We start from the raw sequence: 17,720 nt of genomic DNA, 5'->3' as shown, positions 1-17,720 counted from the left end.
TTTGTCTTGTCGCCGTCCCGCCCTCCTGCTTAACCCTTAAGCCTTGAACCCTCTCTTCTTTGCTTGTCCTTTGGTTCTTCCCGCCTAAGGATGTCTGCAGCTCCACGCGCTAGACTCCTTACAAGGAAGCCTGCGTGAAGACATCTTGTTCCTGCGATGCGTGAAGAGAACTCTTCTCGCAGCGCGCTAAGAATGTATGTTCTTCCCGCGGTGCGCTAAGGATTTGTGATTCTTCTCGCAGTGCGTTAAGGATTTGTGATTCTTCTCGCAGTGCGCTAAGGATTTGTGATTCTTCCCGCAGCGCGCTAAGGATTGTTGTGCCAGCCTTCGCGCTCGCGCACTCAGCCTTCTCGCGCTAGACCTTTAAGTCCTCTGTTTTATCCAGCTTGTATGCTTTTGAAGTGTCTTATCTTCTGTGCTTTTGACCTAACCTATCTTATGTCTGAATAGTTACTTTCGGCGCAGCATGCGCACCAACCCCATTGGTTGGTAGAAAAAGTGACTGACATTATCTTTTGAGATCTGCTTTTCCATGCTTTATCCAGTACCTTTACCTGAACCGCCCATGCTTTTTACTGTTCCCTGACAGCTTTCCCTTTTGCTTTTCCCCTTTTCCTGCTGCCATATCTTTTGAGATCTTGCTTTTGGGAATCTTTTTACTGTTGATATCTTTTCTTTTACTTTTGGAAATCTTTTCTAGGGTTTATGTCCCCTAGGGTTTGCCTATAAATATAATACTATTTTCTTAACACTTCACACACTACACTTATTATCTCTTCCTCCCTTTTGCTCTCTGCCGTTGTTCTTCAGCCGCCTCCCTCCTCTCTTGCCTTCGTCTTCCTCCCCTGTTCTGCCCTGTCTTCCGGTAACTTTTTAATATAAATATTAATTTACTTATTATTTATGCTAACTTATAATCTAGACTTAAAACCGATCGTTGAAACCGTAATCTTTACTTATAGGTTAACTTGCTTGTTTGGTTCTTGCTTTATCTATCATCGCATCTTTATCAAGTGAGTTATCTCGTATCTAATCCCTTTTTATTTTAAATGCTTTGGGATGTTCATGTGTTCATACAAAACTTGAGTCTTAAACTGTTTATGAACTTTAGTCGCGCAGTATCCCATGTGTTGAGGACGTTTACTTGGCTGTTTATTTGTATGTGTGTATCATTAACCGCTTTGTTCGGCCTATTCCGAAGTTTTCATGGTACCATTGGATGAACACGGGAGACCTATCGTTTACGGTTTTCTTTGTTTACACTTGCACAGTATGTTTTCTCGTTTTTGTGCTCAATTGGGAGCACGGATTGAACTATGAGCTATGATCTATCTATCTTAGGCTTGATCACAATCTGATTACACCCTTGTTAAACATCAGATATACACATGTTGCGCGCGGATTTATGATTATCTATGTATTGTATTTAAACTTGATTTCTCACCAACACGCAAGTGTTTGACGTTTATTTTAACACATGTTCAGGTTTGCTGTAGCTGCTTTGAAGCTTGTGGACACGTAGGAAGTTCTTTTATTTTGGACCTAGATTAAAATGTATCAAGACATGTTATTGTTGTTCGAATATTATGCTTTATAATATATTGATTTATGTTGATTCATGTTATCTTTGTCCCCGCTGCGCGTGCGCGATAAAATGTGTATTAATAAATATTGACACCAATAGTGTCGCGAGTAATGAAGCAATATGTGGCGCCCCGATGTATAATCCGCCTTCGGTCGGGGTGTTACAGATTGGTATCAGAGCTCGTTGACTTTAGGATAGGTGGTTAGACGTAACGACCTAGAAAACCTAAGAGTCCCCTCTCGCGCATGAGAGAAATCTCATGTTCGCAGCGCTTATTGCTAATTACTCGTTATTTATTATGTATGCTGGCGCTTACGCAGCGTGTGGTTTTATGTTTTATTTCGCGATCTTTCGATTTTTATTCGTTTGTTGGAATTGAAAATCCGAAAAGTCATGGTGATACATGAATAGTTGACTTTCAATTCCCATTTACTTTATGTTTTTAAATTGAAGATTGAAAAGTCATGGTGATACATGAATTGTCAATCTCCAATGCTTATTTCTTGTATGTTTTATATTGAAGATTGAAAAGTCATGGTGATACATGAATCGTCAATCTCCAATACTTATTTACTCGTATATTTTAAATCGAGAATTCGGAAAGTCATGGTGATACATGAATTGTCGATTCCCAATTCGAATTCGTTATCTGTATTAAGTTTGCATTTAAATTCATGTTTTACTTCAGCATTTGATAGCATGTAACTTCGCGAAACAAGTTTTATAAGGTTATACTTTGCGCTGAAACCAAGTTATTAACTAAAACTAAAACTTTTATAGAATGCCTCCACTATCAGCTCGCTATCGCCAGAGAGAAGCATCGCGCAGGCGTATGCAGCAACGTTCCCAGGAAATGGCCGCCGCAATAGCCCAAGCCTTAAACCAAAACAATTCCAACACCTCCGGATACAACATTAAATCCTTTCATGCGGGTAAACCTCCAAAGTTCACAGGTCTCGAAGGAGCCACCGTGATGCTCCAGTGGCTCGAGAAGATTGAAAACACTTTCCTCCATACCCAATGCCCTTCAGACAGACGAACCCTATATGCCTCAAGTGTCCTGGAATCTAGGGCGCTTACGTGGTGGAATGGAGTAGCTCATGCGCGTGGCGCAGAAGCTGCTTCTAGCATGCTCTGGGAAGAATTTAAGGATCTCCTGATGCGAGAATTCTGCCCTCCCAACGAAGTAAAGCGCCTGGAGGAAGAATTCTGGAACTTGAAGCAGTACAGCGGTGAAGCGCGCGAGTACGCGACGCGCTTCCACGAGCTAAGCTTACTGGTCCCTCACCTTGTTACCCCTACCCGCCGAGCCATCGAGAAGTTCCTTGGGGGTCTCCCCATGGAAATTCAAGACTCCGTATGGGCCAGAAACCCAGCAACCCTCTCTGACGCCATCGAGTTGGCCGCTGTGCTCAGCGACAACCATGTCAGAGCAGGAACCCTGTTCCTGCGGGGAGCTGAGAAGACCAAACCCACCAAGACTGTCCCTGAACCATCAGAAACCAAACCAGAACCCTCACACCATAATAACCCCAAACGCAAGCGCAGAGCCTATGCGCTTACCAACCCTCCCATTGTCCAGCAACCCATTTATCAACCCCCAGTTTACGCGCCTAACCCACTGTCAACCTACCCAGCACCTCCTGCAGTCCACAACTATGCCTTAACCACTCCAGCACTTCCTGCCCCGCCAACTAAGAAACCTTACACAGGAAACCAACCCTTCTGCCCAACCTGTAGACTTCATCACCCACCTCAAACCCCGTGTCGACAATGTAACCGATGTGGCCGCGCTGGTCACACTACTGAGTACTGTAGAGTCCCTTCAGCCAACCCAATTGTGCAAACACCACCAGCCTACCCGCATAACCCACAACCAACTTACCAGAATCCACGACCCAGGTCGTGCTATAACTGCGGTGATCCCAGTCATTTCCGGAACGCGTGCCCGAGGCTACAAGTCCAGATTACTCAAGCGAATCCGGTGAACCAAATTTCGAACCAAGTGGCGCGAGGCCGAGCCTTTAACATAACAGCGCACCAAGCGCAAGCGAATAATGACGTAGTTAATGGTACATTTTTACTTAACGGACGCTATGCATCTGTACTTTTTGATACTGGCGCCGATAGAAGTTTTATTTCTCGCGCGTTTGAGCAGAAGCTTGCGCGACCGCGCAGCGATTTAAAAGAAAATTTTTCAGTTGAATTGGCTAATGGAGAAACTATTTTAATAAACGCTGTGATTAAAGATTGCACGCTGAACCTTAACGAAAACGATTTTCTGATTGACCTTATTCCTATGCCTCTTGGAAGTTTTGATGTTATCATTGGTATGGATTGGCTCTCGCATAATCGCGCCGAAGTTATTTGCGCCAAGAAGTTGATTCGCATTCCTCGTGAAGATGGTGATCTTCATATTTTTGGCGAGAAACCCTCCCGCGGTCTGAAGCTTATGTCTTGCGCTGAAGCCCGGAGACTCATGCGGAAGAAATGTGTTGCATTTTTAGCCCATGTGGTTAAACCTGCTGAAGAGAAGAAGCTTCGCGATATCCCTGTTGTGCGTGATTTCCCTGAAGTTTTTCCTGATGATCTTCCTGGTATCCCTCCCGCTCGTGAAGTCGAGTTCCGTATTGATCTTGTCCCTGGTGCTTCCCCCGTAGCTAAATCTCCTTACCGTCTTGCGCCCGCTGAGATGCAAGAATTGGCAAGCCAACTTCAAGAGTTGACCGCTAAAGGATTCATTCGCCCTAGCTCTTCTCCCTGGGGTGCTCCGGTGTTGTTCGTTAAAAAGAAAGATGGATCGTTTCGCATGTGTATTGATTACCGCGAGTTGAACAAACTCACCATTAAAAACCGGTATCCCTTACCGCGTATTGACGATCTCTTTGATCAACTCCAAGGTGCCTCTTGTTTCTCCAAGATCGATCTCCGTTCTGGCTATCACCAGTTGCGTGTTCGTGATGAGGATGTCCCGAAGACTGCTTTTCGTACTCGTTATGGCCATTTTGAATTCTTGGTCATGTCCTTCGGTCTAACCAACGCACCCGCCGTTTTCATGGATCTAATGAATCGGGTGTGTAGGCCTTTCTTGGATAAATTCGTGATCGTGTTTATCGATGATGTTCTGGTGTATTCTAAGACCAAGGCCGAGCATGAGCAACATCTCCGATTGGTATTGCAAAAGCTTAGAACCGAGCAACTCTATGCTAAGCTTTCCAAGTGTGAATTCTGGTCTGATGAAGTACAGTTTCTTGGTCATGTTGTAAACAAGATGGGTATTCATGTCGACCCATCCAAGATTGAAGCAATCAAGAACTGGATTACGCCATCCTCTCCTTCTGAGATCCGTTCCTTTCTGGGCTTAGCTGGTTATTACCGGCGCTTCATTTCGAACTTCTCGAAGATCGCTTTGCCTTTAACAGCTCTAACGCACAAAGGTAAACCGTATATTTGGGGCTCGAAGCAAGAAGAAGCCTTTTTGACGCTCAAGCGTTTGTTGTGTGAAGCTCCTGTTCTTGCGCTACCTGAGGGTAATGATGATTTTGTCGTGTATTGCGATGCATCCAACCAAGGTCTCGGTTGTGTTCTTATGCAACGAGGCAAGGTTATCGCTTACGCATCAAGGCAACTTAAGGTTCACGAAAAGAATTATACAACTCACGACCTCGAACTTGGTGCAGTTGTTTTTGCCTTGAAGATCTGGAGACACTACCTTTATGGTACTAAGTGTATCCTTTACACTGACCATAAAAGCCTTCAGCATATCTTTGATAAAAAGGAACTTAACATGAGACAACGCCGATGGAACGAACTCATCAGCGATTACGATTGTGAGATCCGGTATCATCCTGGTAAGGCTAATGTGGTAGCCGATGCGCTCAGCCGAAAACCCTGCCAACTTAACTGTATCTTGCCGCGCACCCAGCTTCATTTCGCGCCGATCCTAAACGATCTTGAATCGCGCATTCTCGACTCGCAGCGCGCATCCATCAGCAATGGCAACCTTTGCGCCGAGTTAGCGTGTGGCGCGGAAGCGCATTTTGTCCCTAATCTGAGTGGAATTCTTTGCTATCTCAATCGCATCTGGATCCCTTGTGATGAGAATCTTCGCGCTGATATCCTGTGTGAAGCGCACAAATCTCGGTATTCTATTCATCCTGGCACTGATAAGATGTACAAGGATTTGCGCATAACTTATTGGTGGCCCGGTATGAAAAAGGATATTGCTGTGTTCGTAGCTAAATGCCTGACTTGTTCTAAAGTGAAAGCTGAACACCAACGCCCATCTGGTTTGCTCGAACAACCAGAAATTCCTACGTGGAAGTGGGAAGGTATAGCAATGGACTTTATTACCAAGTTACCTTTGACAGCAAGCAAACATGATAGCATTTGGGTAATAGTGGATCGTTTGACTAAGTCTGCTCACTTTCTGCCCATTCGTGAAAACTACCGTGTTGAGCAACTCGCGCAGCTTTATGTCAAGGAAATTGTCTGCCGCCATGGTACTCCTTTGAGCATCATATCCGATCGCGATGGCCGTTTTATATCTCGCTTTTGGAAATCTCTCCAATCTGCGCTAGGAACTCGCTTGGACATGAGTACGGCATATCATCCTCAGACTGACGGTCAGTCTGAGCGAACTATTCAAACTCTTGAGGATATGCTCCGATCTTGTGTTCTTGATTTTGGAGGTAATTGGGATTCACACCTGCCTTTGATTGAGTTCTCTTATAATAACAGCTATCATTCCAGTATCGGTATGGCCCCATTTGAAGCACTTTACGGTCGTAAATGCCGCTCCCCGATTTGTTGGAGCGAAGTGGGTGAAGCTCAAATCACAGGACCTGAACTTGTTCAAGAGACAACCGATAAAATCGCCAAGATCCGTGATCAACTGCTGACTGCCAGAAGCCGACAGAAGAGTTACGCAGATCGTAGGCGGAAGCCTCTCGAATTTCAAGTTGGTGATCTTGTTCTCCTCAAAGTGTCGCCCTGGAAGGGTGTTGTCCGCTTTGGGAAGAAAGGTAAGCTTGCTCCTCGTTATGTTGGTCCATTCAAGATTCTCGCGCGTGTGGGAAAAGTTGCCTACAGACTTGACCTGCCGCCCGCGCTCAGTAATGTGCATCCAACGTTCCATGTATCCAATCTCAAGAAGTGTTTAGCTGACGAGAACCTTCACATTCCACTTGATGAAGTTCAAGTTGATGAATCTATGCATTTCGTTGAGAAGCCTGTTGAGATTATGGATCGCGAGGTGAAGACCAAGCGCAGTCGCATCCCTATTGTTAAAGTTCGTTGGCAGTCCAAGCGCGGAGCCGAGTTCACTTGGGAAAGGGAAGATCAGATGAAGATCAAGTACCCGTACCTTTTCTCTGCGCATCCTACTTCGAGTTAAATTTCGGGACGAAATTTCTTAAAGTAGGGGAGACTGTGACAACTGCCCGAATCCGACCCGACCCAGGTACCCGTTTCTTTTTATGATTTAAAGTTTATTATTAATCTTTGTAAATTTAACTTTTTAATTAAAATTAAATATATTTATTTTTATTTGTTCATTCCCGCCCCTTTCTCTTCCCCTTTCTTTCCGCCGTCCCGCCTTCCTTTCTTGTCGTCCCGCCTCTTTGTCTTTCTTGTCGTCCCGCCTCTTTGTCTTGTCGCCGTCCCGCCCTCCTGCTTAACCCTTAAGCCTTGAACCCTCTCTTCTTTGCTTGTCCTTTGGTTCTTCCCGCCTAAGGATGTCTGCAGCTCCACGCGCTAGACTCCTTACAAGGAAGCCTGCGTGAAGACATCTTGTTCCAGCGATGCGTGAAGAGAACTCTTCTCGCAGCGCGCTAAGAATGTATGTTCTTCCCGCGGTGCGCTAAGGATTTGTGATTCTTCTCGCAGTGCGTTAAGGATTTGTGATTCTTCTCGCAGTGCGCTAAGGATTTGTGATTCTTCCCGCAGCGCGCTAAGGATTGTTGTGCCAGCCTTCGCGCTCGCGCACTCAGCCTTCTCGCGCTAGACCTTTAAGTCCTCTGTTTTATCCAGCTTGTATGCTTTTGAAGTGTCTTATCTTCTGTGCTTTTGACCTAACCTATCTTATGTCTGAATAGTTACTTTCGGCGCAGCATGCGCACCAACCCCATTGGTTGGTAGAAAAAGTGACTGACATTATCTTTTGAGATCTGCTTTTCCATGCTTTATCCAGTACCTTTACCTGAACCGCCCATGCTTTTTACTGTTCCCTGACAGCTTTCCCTTTTGCTTTTCCCCTTTTCCTGCTGCCATATCTTTTGAGATCTTGCTTTTGGGAATCTTTTTACTGTTGATATCTTTTCTTTTACTTTTGGAAATCTTTTCTAGGGTTTATGTCCCCTAGGGTTTGCCTATAAATATAATACTATTTTCTTAACACTTCACACACTACACTTATTATCTCTTCCTCCCTTTTGCTCTCTGCCGTTGTTCTTCAGCCGCCTCCCTCCTCTCTTGCCTTCGTCTTCCTCCCCTGTTCTGCCCTGTCTTCCGGTAACTTTTTAATATAAATATTAATTTACTTATTATTTATGCTAACTTATAATCTAGACTTAAAACCGATCGTTGAAACCGTAATCTTTACTTATAGGTTAACTTGCTTGTTTGGTTCTTGCTTTATCTATCATCGCATCTTTATCAAGTGAGTTATCTCGTATCTAATCCCTTTTTATTTTAAATGCTTTGGGATGTTCATGTGTTCATACAAAACTTGAGTCTTAAACTGTTTATGAACTTTAGTCGCGCAGTATCCCATGTGTTGAGGACGTTTACTTGGCTGTTTATTTGTATGTGTGTATCATTAACCGCTTTGTTCGGCCTATTCCGAAGTTTTCATGGTACCATTGGATGAACACGGGAGACCTATCGTTTACGGTTTTCTTTGTTTACACTTGCACAGTATGTTTTCTCGTTTTTGTGCTCAATTGGGAGCACGGATTGAACTATGAGCTATGATCTATCTATCTTAGGCTTGATCACAATCTGATTACACCCTTGTTAAACATCAGATATACACATGTTGCGCGCGGATTTATGATTATCTATGTATTGTATTTAAACTTGATTTCTCACCAACACGCAAGTGTTTGACGTTTATTTTAACACATGTTCAGGTTTGCTGTAGCTGCTTTGAAGCTTGTGGACACGTAGGAAGTTCTTTTATTTTGGACCTAGATTAAAATGTATCAAGACATGTTATTGTTGTTCGAATATTATGCTTTATAATATATTGATTTATGTTGATTCATGTTATCTTTGTCCCCGCTGCGCGTGCGCGATAAAATGTGTATTAATAAATATTGACACCAATAGTGTCGCGAGTAATGAAGCAATATGTGGCGCCCCGATGTATAATCCGCCTTCGGTCGGGGTGTTACATGTCTGGTGGGACGCAGCTCGTTGACGGGTGAGACCTGCAGCTGAGCCCATAACTTTGTTAACATCAATTGAACATACTTCTCCGCAAAGTGATGACTCCTCGCTAGACGAGAAGAGCACAATCACTCCGCTAGAAGTACTAGCAGTCACAGGTTTGGGTTTCAAAATGCCCTCACCTTTCTGGATGCAATCTTTAACATATGCCTCACCTTTGGCATACATCGCCTCGGAAACTTTGGGTTCCGGGCGGAAAGCTGTAGGAAACACAAAATTAGAACGGGTGCGCTCAAGAAAGGACGCATCCCTTTTATCGATTGGACGGCGCACCATCATTCCTCCCTCGCGATCCAACAAAGTGCTAAAGGCGGAACCTTCACCTACGCAAAGCAAGAAAACAAGTTAGAAAATACTTGATGACAAAACAGAGATAACAAAAAACTTACTCTTGTTGGTCTCCTCGTAGTACGGTTCCAGATTTGGAAACGGCTATAGGCGGCTCATCTTTGCACACACCATCGCTCCTTCGTGGATTGGGCGCATGGGAGTTGGTGTGGAGATCAGCATTTGGTACCATGACTGATCTTCATGAGCGGAGGCCGCAACCACAGGCATAACCTCTTTCGCCTTTCGGTTATGCATCGCGAAAGGAATGACATCCTCCCGAATCCAGAAAAATTTGGGTTTCCAGCCATGGAGGCTACGGAGCCATTCCGTGCCTATAACCCTCTTTTCCACAGACGCAAAGCTGTACCATCCGTCACGGAAGGTCATCTTATAAAAAACGACGAACATGCCAACAGTCAGTTCAAGGCTGCAAGTCTGGCAACAGAATTCGAAGTGTCAAGGGATGGATCTGGGAAAGATGAATCCCATAAGTTGTTAAGACCGATTGGACAAATTTGGTAATCTGAATCCAGAAGTTTCCCGTGGTAAAATGGTCCACATAGACAGCCATCTTCTTCGGAGGAGGATTAGTGGCGATAGAACCACTAACAGGCCGCTCCGGTTCCCACTCCGTCGTTAGTCCGTACACATTAACAACGTCATTATAATCCTCTTCTTTAAGGCAGACTTCAACCTCGTTGATAGTAGGAGTACCTTTCTTTTCTTTAGCCATTTCAATTTTAAAAAGATTAAGAAAACCTCGGAGGAGGAAGAAATCTCAGAGAAGAGTGAAAAGTCTCGAATGTTTAGAAGAAATCTGAAAGTGATAAAGTTTAAATGGAGATCGCAAGGGTTGTATTTATACTCATCGCAATTAATGCGATCCATAAAATGACAGAGGAGAGAGAAACCGCGGACCACCGGATGGCTGACACGTCAGGCGGGAAATTCAAGATAGTGCAAAAAGGCTGTTAAACGACGTCATACATGTCTTGTCAGTTGCCCTCAAGAATTTTCTCTCTCCGCCACGTCAACATAGTTATCCAAAACTTTCAAACACTCAAAAGAGAGATGTAAAATATTAAAAGTATTTTCTAAAGATATTTCCACCAGACAGATAAAATATCCACAAATGACAAAAGAAACCGTCCTCATTAATTATCCAAAAATAATTACAAGAAGGAAAAGAAAAAATTACAAGATACAAAACATCTAAGCTTATCCTAAGGGTTTGAAGCCGATGGGCCTTCCGGAGCCTTCAATGACGTGTCTTCCGAAGAGTCATCCTCAGAGTCTTCCCCAAGATAGGTCTTCAAAAGTTGTACGCCGTCATATGCGGAAGCAAATTCCGGAAGCACATCTTGTAGAGGAAAGACTAAAGTGTCATGCTCCTTAACCCGATTAACACGATCTTGTTTGACGTTTACGCCATAGAGCGGATGATCTTTAAATGTGCGGTTACCTCGCGCGTAGTTCACTCCTTCATGGAAACCCGTAACACGCCCAAGTGATGAAGAAGCAGCCATCACATTGGCAAAACTGTCATTTAGCTCCTTACTTCCTTTGATATGGCGGACAACCTGTTGAGACAAAAGCATGAGTTCCCAGTATCAAATGGTGAGAGTAAAACAAGTGATAAAGCATAACTTACAGCGTCAACTCCCCAAGTAAGGAACCATTGACGATCTTGTTCTGCACGCGCTCGGAACTCCTTGTTTCCGCAGTAGCTTCCTCATGAGCTTGAAGGAGAGATTCATAGGCAGCCTGGATTTCAGTAGCACTTTGATCCTTAAGTTCGGCCCGCTCCTTCTGCAACTTTAGCTCCGCTTCAAGATCGTGAATCCGTGCACCTTGAAGGGCTACTTGATTCTCTAATGAAGAGTTAGCTTCTTGAGCACGAGTCAACTCGTCTCTTTCCCCCTGAGCCTTAGCTCGAGCAGCTTCAAGAACAGAATTTTGCTTTTCACACGCTTCCTTCCATCGGCGAGCAGCCTCAGCGTTGCGATCTTTCTCACTCTTAAGAGCAATTTCCACGTCAGATTGTTTCCATTTAGCGGTCTGGGCAGCAATACGATGCTCCTCAGCTTCTTTCTTGGCAACCTCGGCCGCCCGGCGAGCTTCCCCTACCTTCCCGCCTAGAGTACGCCACTCACTTAAGACCTCCTGGCTACCGGCTAAGGCATTAGCCAGATGATAAGCAACATTCATATGAAGGTCATGGCGGGAAAGGTCATATTGATACGTCATATCGGCAGGAGGCGTACAATGCTCAACAAAGTCCATACAGGTCCTAGGATAAGAAAATCGGGACCCATTGGTAATATTCCATGGAGGAACAAACAGTTCATGATTGTCACCTAGGCCCGTATCCCCGTAGTACCGAGAACCCGAAGGTTTAAGGCGAGCTGGGGCAGAAAAAGATTGTTGTGGAGGAGGAGACTCCACATTCCTAACATTTTCTTCATTCACAGCAGGATTGTTCTGCTGATCAGCAGTACCACCTCTAGCCTGAAAAAGATAGTCAAAACGAGTATCAGTTTCAGACTAAATATTAGCTCCCTCCGTTGAAGTATCAGCTGGCGGGGTCGACACCCTATCTTCCACAATAGTCTCAGTTGGAGAAAGGGTCGACTGACCCTCTATATTAAGGTCACTTGGCGGAGTAGACAACTTAATCTCATCATTTTCCCTTGGAGAAGGAGATGATGGTTTTTCAGTATAAGGAGTTGGGGTAGATAGCTTCTCAGACGTATCCTCACCAAAGATCAGTGGATCTACATACCAAAGTCGTACTTAGCCAAACACTCATACAAGAACACAGTATTTAAAGATGACACGTACCTTCAACAATGTCAATACGCTCAACAAGGCTGTACTGCGGCTTCTTGGGACGGTGAATTTTTCGTTTTTTCTTTGATGGTCTCACCTCAGCATCCGCAGCCTTCATACCTGTTCGACCTGTCTGAGAAGCTAAGAAAGCTCTCTTTTTCTCCAGTTCTACTAATAAAGACGAGACAAAGGAAAATTCAGAAGCACCCTCATCAGAGTCTCTTTCTTCTTCCGAAGCGGAAGACTGAGAAACATCCCCATCATCATCACTTGATGATAGGATGGCAAGCGTTCCGTCGTAAGTAATGGTAGTAAGGGGAAAAGGGTTTAGAACATACGCACCTGTTTCAAAGGTGGCATCGGAAGTCACAGGTTCAGCTCGAACCTTCTTCGGAAACAAAAATTGGGACTTGGTTTTCTCAAGTATAGGTCGGTCCCCCGCCTCGCGGATACTCTTGCGGACACAACCCCGATTCCCAAAAAGAACGTTAAACATGGAACTCCAACCTGAAAAAGATAGAAACTTGATCATAAAAGTATTCACAAAAATGAAAAGGCAATAAAAGGCAACTTACGCTCATTCAGATCTACAAAAATGGGCTCCATAAACTCCGTTGGCCACAACCGGCTCATGCCTGCCCACACTAAAGCTTCCTCCGGCAACGCACGCATGGGTGAGGGTTCCATGGTAAGAACACGATACCATACTTGATCCTCATAAGCATCAGTGATAACCTCCAGAAGGGCGGAATTCACAGGACGACGAACCATGGACAGTGGCACCACATCCTCAGATATCCAGAAGAATTTGCTACGCCAGTTTGTAGGCAACTTTTCACCTTCATACCCAAGACTTCGGTCGGAAAACCCTTGACACGTATACCAACCATTACGGTTAGTAAGACGGTAAAAAATGGGAATCGATCTATGTGGGGAACCGTATCACGTGCTATACATACAAATTCATAATGACGAATTCGCATCATAGCACGCGGGTGCAATTGGGATAAATAGATCCCATAAGCAGTCAGAAATCTCTCAAAAAATTTTGTTATGGGTAAACGAAAATTCCCATAAGCAAAATAATCAGCATACAAAGCCATCTTCCCAGGTGGTGGAAAACTGGCTATAGAACCCGGAGATGGAAATTCCGGTCCCCATTCAGGTTGAATACCGTACGTCTCCAACAACTTTTCATACTCTGAATAGTCCCATGAAACTTCTATCTCGTCAACCTCAGTTTGAACGTTCGACATTATAGAAGATTTGATGAGAGGATATAAGAAAGTTCAGTGCTTTATCAGAAAGAAAGCAAAAAGATGGTTAAGAAATAAAGACGATAAAACTTCAATTAGAAGATATCTCTCACTATTTATACCCATCGCAATTAATGCAATGGGATATAAACAGTAGAGAGAGAACATCATCACCCAACCAGTGATTGCCACGTCACGCGGGAAATTCGAAAAAGAGAAAAAGTTGTACAGTCGGGTACAGTGACAGCCGTCAAAAACGTTCCATCATCTGTTCACGCGCCTGCGAGTGGTCAACTTGTCCTTTTTTCATGATTATCTTTACCAACAGAAGATATTTTCTACCTAAAGTCCGAATGACAAAAATCCCCAACATACATTAAGTCCAGAATTTCACTCGCATAAAGACTTCACACGGAAGAAACACCGGACTGGGGGGACTTGTAGAGGTAGGGTACCAAAAAGACCCAAATACCCTTAAGTACCGTCCGCGGGTCACAGAGAATCCTCTTATAAGCCACCCGTGGGACACATTAATCATCCGCATATCACGAGTGAGGAGGAACGTCCTCATAACACACGCGGAAGCATCCTGGCGTCCTCAAAAGTCATCCGCAGGACAGGACATCTGTCCGCCTAAACAACCGGAGGACAATGCCAGCGGGACAGCTGTCACCAATTAATTCTCTAGAAGAAGGTTCATGATTCTTACTTGGGGAATACGTGACATATCAACCAATGAACAAAGGACACTTGGTCAGGTTGTTATAACCGTGCACATGGCCAGGGTGCGATCAATCCTATAATTGGGCTACACGTGTCCAGGTTGTTATACTCATGCACATGAGACGTATAGCCCAACCTATCACAAGAGGACACGTGCCCAGGCGGTTATCAAAGATCTTCTAGAAGAGGACAGCTGCCCCAATCATCTTCCTTCATCCTTCGACTATAAATACCTTGTCAAATGGTATGAGGTATTCATTCACTCACCTACATTCTGACTACACTTAGTCTATTTACTTCAGTACTTTCTTCATAACGAACGTTACTGATTCTCACGCCGGAGGGTGGTTACAGGAAGACCCCCCCTCTTGTCCTTCCTGTAACGAGACTCACTGTGTTTGTTTTGCAGGTTCCGGTCACTGGACTTTGGGAAGTCTTACTCATATCGTGTTAGTAGTTACCGTATTGTACCCTGTGGACTCATTGGATCCAGGACCCATACCCGGGGAGTGGATCCGTGTTTCTTCACCATTTATCTATATATTTTTCTACAAACAATAGAAAAAATTGAGTATTAGGAGCTACCGTGCCCATTGGTTGGATACTAGGTTATAACAATATTATACTACTGTACAAAGTCGATAGATACTCTTGTCTATGGTGTTTAGTTGGTTGACATATCAATCACTTTATATAGTTAAAACTAGATTTGTTTAAAACTATATATATCCTTTAAAAATATACGCACATTATAATTGTTGTTGCTGTTAAAAATTGAAAGTATTATATTTGGTCAAAATTAGTAATCTCTTTATACCCCCAATGACAATTATTCAAGATGACCCTAATCTTTCGCCAGAAATCAGTCACATAATGTGATTGAAGCTAGCTAGGCTATGTTATGACCTAGATGATAATCACAATGTATCTTTTGCAAGTAAAATATAATGCTAGACAATTAACCGTACAGTTAACTTTAGAAGGTCAAGAATCTCGTGTTTCTTGTTAAGAAATTACAAGGATAATACGGAAACCAAAAGTTTCAGAACCTGAACTTGTAACACCAAAAGAAAACCACACACACACAGACACAAAAACAACAAAAAGAAAGGCACCGCGGTAGTCAAATACGAACCATATACTCTTGGTCGGAATGATTTAGATATGTTCTAGTGATCACTGGACTCTTTCTTGCCAAAAGAACGAATTATATTGGAATAGTAGTCCCAATCAGCATGAGAAGATGTTATAGCCGGATCCCCTATCGGGTGATCTTTCACATAACTTTGAACATCTTTAGCATCCGCAAGCCCATCCAAAAACACTCGCATCTCACCATTCGGACCTAAAAGATCATCTTCCTTGTTTTCAGGGTCATAATTCGCAAGAGAAATCGAAGTGTTTGGCTGCAACAAAACATCAATAAAGGTATCAAATAGGAAAGACTCGCGCACATGCATACATATAAAGATGTAACTTATATTTAAAGTATCTAATAAAAAGTATAGTAGATATAGAGTAATACAGGATTCAGAAGGGCCGTCACATGATCAGAGATCAACAATGTGTTACACGCGGAGTAATTTCTATCACGCCATGCACCAGATATATACTTTTTCTGAAAATTTTACATAAATGGTTTCTTTTACATAAATTGTTTCAAAAATGGTATTGGTTTTTGAACCTTTTCACAAATAGTGTAACCGTGGTTTGAAACCACGGTTTGTCTTCTTTTATTTTAGCATGTCAGATGGAATTTCATAAAACAATACATTTTGATTAAAATAATACAAACCGTGGTTTGAAACCACGGATTGTAGCCAAATTTGTGGTCTCAATATGTGGTATTAGGTTAATATTTTATGCAATCCGTGGTTTAAAACCACAGCTTGCCTTATTTTATTTAAAATATTGTTTTGTATAATTCACATCTGACACACTCTAAAAAATAAATACCCAAACCGTGGTTTCAAACCACGGTTACACCATTTTTCAAATACCTCTTAAAATCATACCATTTTTGAAACAACTTTAACAAACACACCAATTTTGAAAAAAATTCACTTTTTCTTCCATATATGCCTGAGTTCTTTCAAAAATATCGGTTTCTCTTTGTTGTCCGGACACATGAAACCTGTCTCCGTGCACTGGCCTTGATCCTAACAAGTGTCGTTAAAACATCAAAGTTGCCCTAGTGGTAGTGATAGTAATAGTCGTAGTAGACTAATAAACTAGAAAACTTGTCATGTTTGTATTATTGGTGATTTTAAACTCACCCAAGTAAACAAAGGCTTCTTTTTGAGTTCTCCCAATACATTGGTCTGAAATTTATCTATGTTTTGCCTAGAAGAAAGACATAAATTAATTTTAATAATATATAAGAGTATATCTATAAACGAACCAAACATTCAACAAATCGTTCATGAATCTTTTGACATGAAAGATCATTTATCTTTATTTGTTAAATAATATAAATATGAACAATATTTTATGTTATTTATTTATAAAAGAACAAAAAAATTCGTTTAATCCTTTGTGTTCTATAAATTATTCGTTCATGTACATCTTTTGAGGAGGGTTCAGGAGAAAACCACAAGGTTACAAGAAAACTAAGAGAAGTGTAACCAATCAATCAATTCTTTTCATATTTGTTTCATTTTCTTTTAGTTAATAGGTTCTTTAAGGTAAAATACTTGTTTCACTAATTTATATCTTATCATTAATCATTTTTTTTATTATCTTTCAACAGAAACAAATACATTTTCAGTAATTCAGTGATATCAAGATATAATGTTGAGAGTTATAGCCTCATAAAAACATTAAAACATTGTCCTAGATTTAGAAACAGATCGATCTAAAGACTATGAGAGTTAGCCGTTTTTTAAAAAATGTATATTTTTTATCAATAAACAACACAAAAATCCGTTATATCAAGCATCCGTTTATTTATTTCTTAAATTAACTTAAACTAACAAATACTAACAAAATAACAGGTAAATAAAAGAACATTTTAAATAATTTGTGATACTAACTCTATAGCAGATGACCAAATTCCCACTTCAAATCTCTCAAAACAAACTTCAAAAACTCTTGACAAAACGGCCTCTTGTAAACTGTACATACACATAACATATAATCGTGTTACTAAACAAAATTAAAATGTGAATAATATTGTTCACTCACTATTAAAATATCCAGTTATGAAATCCGGATGGCGTATTATAGGAATGGCGTTTGGCCGATGACGATGAGCTCGGTGAACGAGAAACCCACCGATAGGAAGCACAATAAGTTTCTTTTTGGGACCAAGATTAAGTTTATCCATGGATATACTTAAACCGATTCCTGTTTATTTTTTATCGTATTGGCTAACACGATCAGTGTTATCTTTATCAGAAACAACATCTTCTTCATCATTGATAAAATTGGTAACAATAATTTAAGAAGAAATAATTCAAGGATTTAATACATTTGCAAACTTGAAAATATCTCATCTTTTTGACGAGTGAGACGACTTGTGTAACTATATCAACACCTTTGTAACTTTA

General features: G+C 42.2%; 1 protein-coding gene across 1 annotated transcript; it reads right to left on the bottom strand.

Moving 5' to 3' along the window:
* Window positions 1-15,341: 15,341 nt before the first annotated feature.
* Window positions 15,342-16,620, bottom strand: LOC143533785 (uncharacterized). The gene is made up of 4 exons (XM_077028455.1): window positions 16,574-16,620; window positions 16,449-16,515; window positions 15,698-15,790; window positions 15,342-15,578 (listed from the first exon to the last, which is right to left on the bottom strand). Exons 1-4 carry the CDS (start codon window positions 16,618-16,620, stop codon window positions 15,342-15,344), a joined length of 444 nt encoding a protein of 147 aa, XP_076884570.1.
* Window positions 16,621-17,720: the final 1,100 nt, after the last annotated feature.

Source organism: Bidens hawaiensis, unplaced genomic scaffold (assembly GCF_021521415.1).
Source record: "Bidens hawaiensis isolate Kalapana, Puna unplaced genomic scaffold, B.hawaiensis_p1.1 tig00009917_1, whole genome shotgun sequence".
NCBI classification, from domain to species: Eukaryota; Viridiplantae; Streptophyta; class Magnoliopsida; order Asterales; family Asteraceae; genus Bidens; species Bidens hawaiensis.
The sequence above is the reverse complement of the archived record's forward strand: the minus strand, read 5'-3'. Positions and strand labels throughout refer to the sequence as shown.

Bases quoted from the DNA above. Each gene is read 5' to 3' on its own strand.
- LOC143533785 (XM_077028455.1), bottom strand. From the start codon at position 16,620: ATGATCTTTCATGTCAAAAGATTCATGAACGATTTGTTGAATGTTTG. The intron at 16,516-16,573 runs GTTCGTTTATAG...TCTTTCTTCTAG, and splicing joins AACGATTTGTTGAATGTTTG to GCAAAACATAGATAAATTTC. The intron at 15,579-15,697 runs GTATTACTCTAT...GTTTTGTTGCAG, and splicing joins TGACGGCCCTTCTGAATCCT to CCAAACACTTCGATTTCTCT.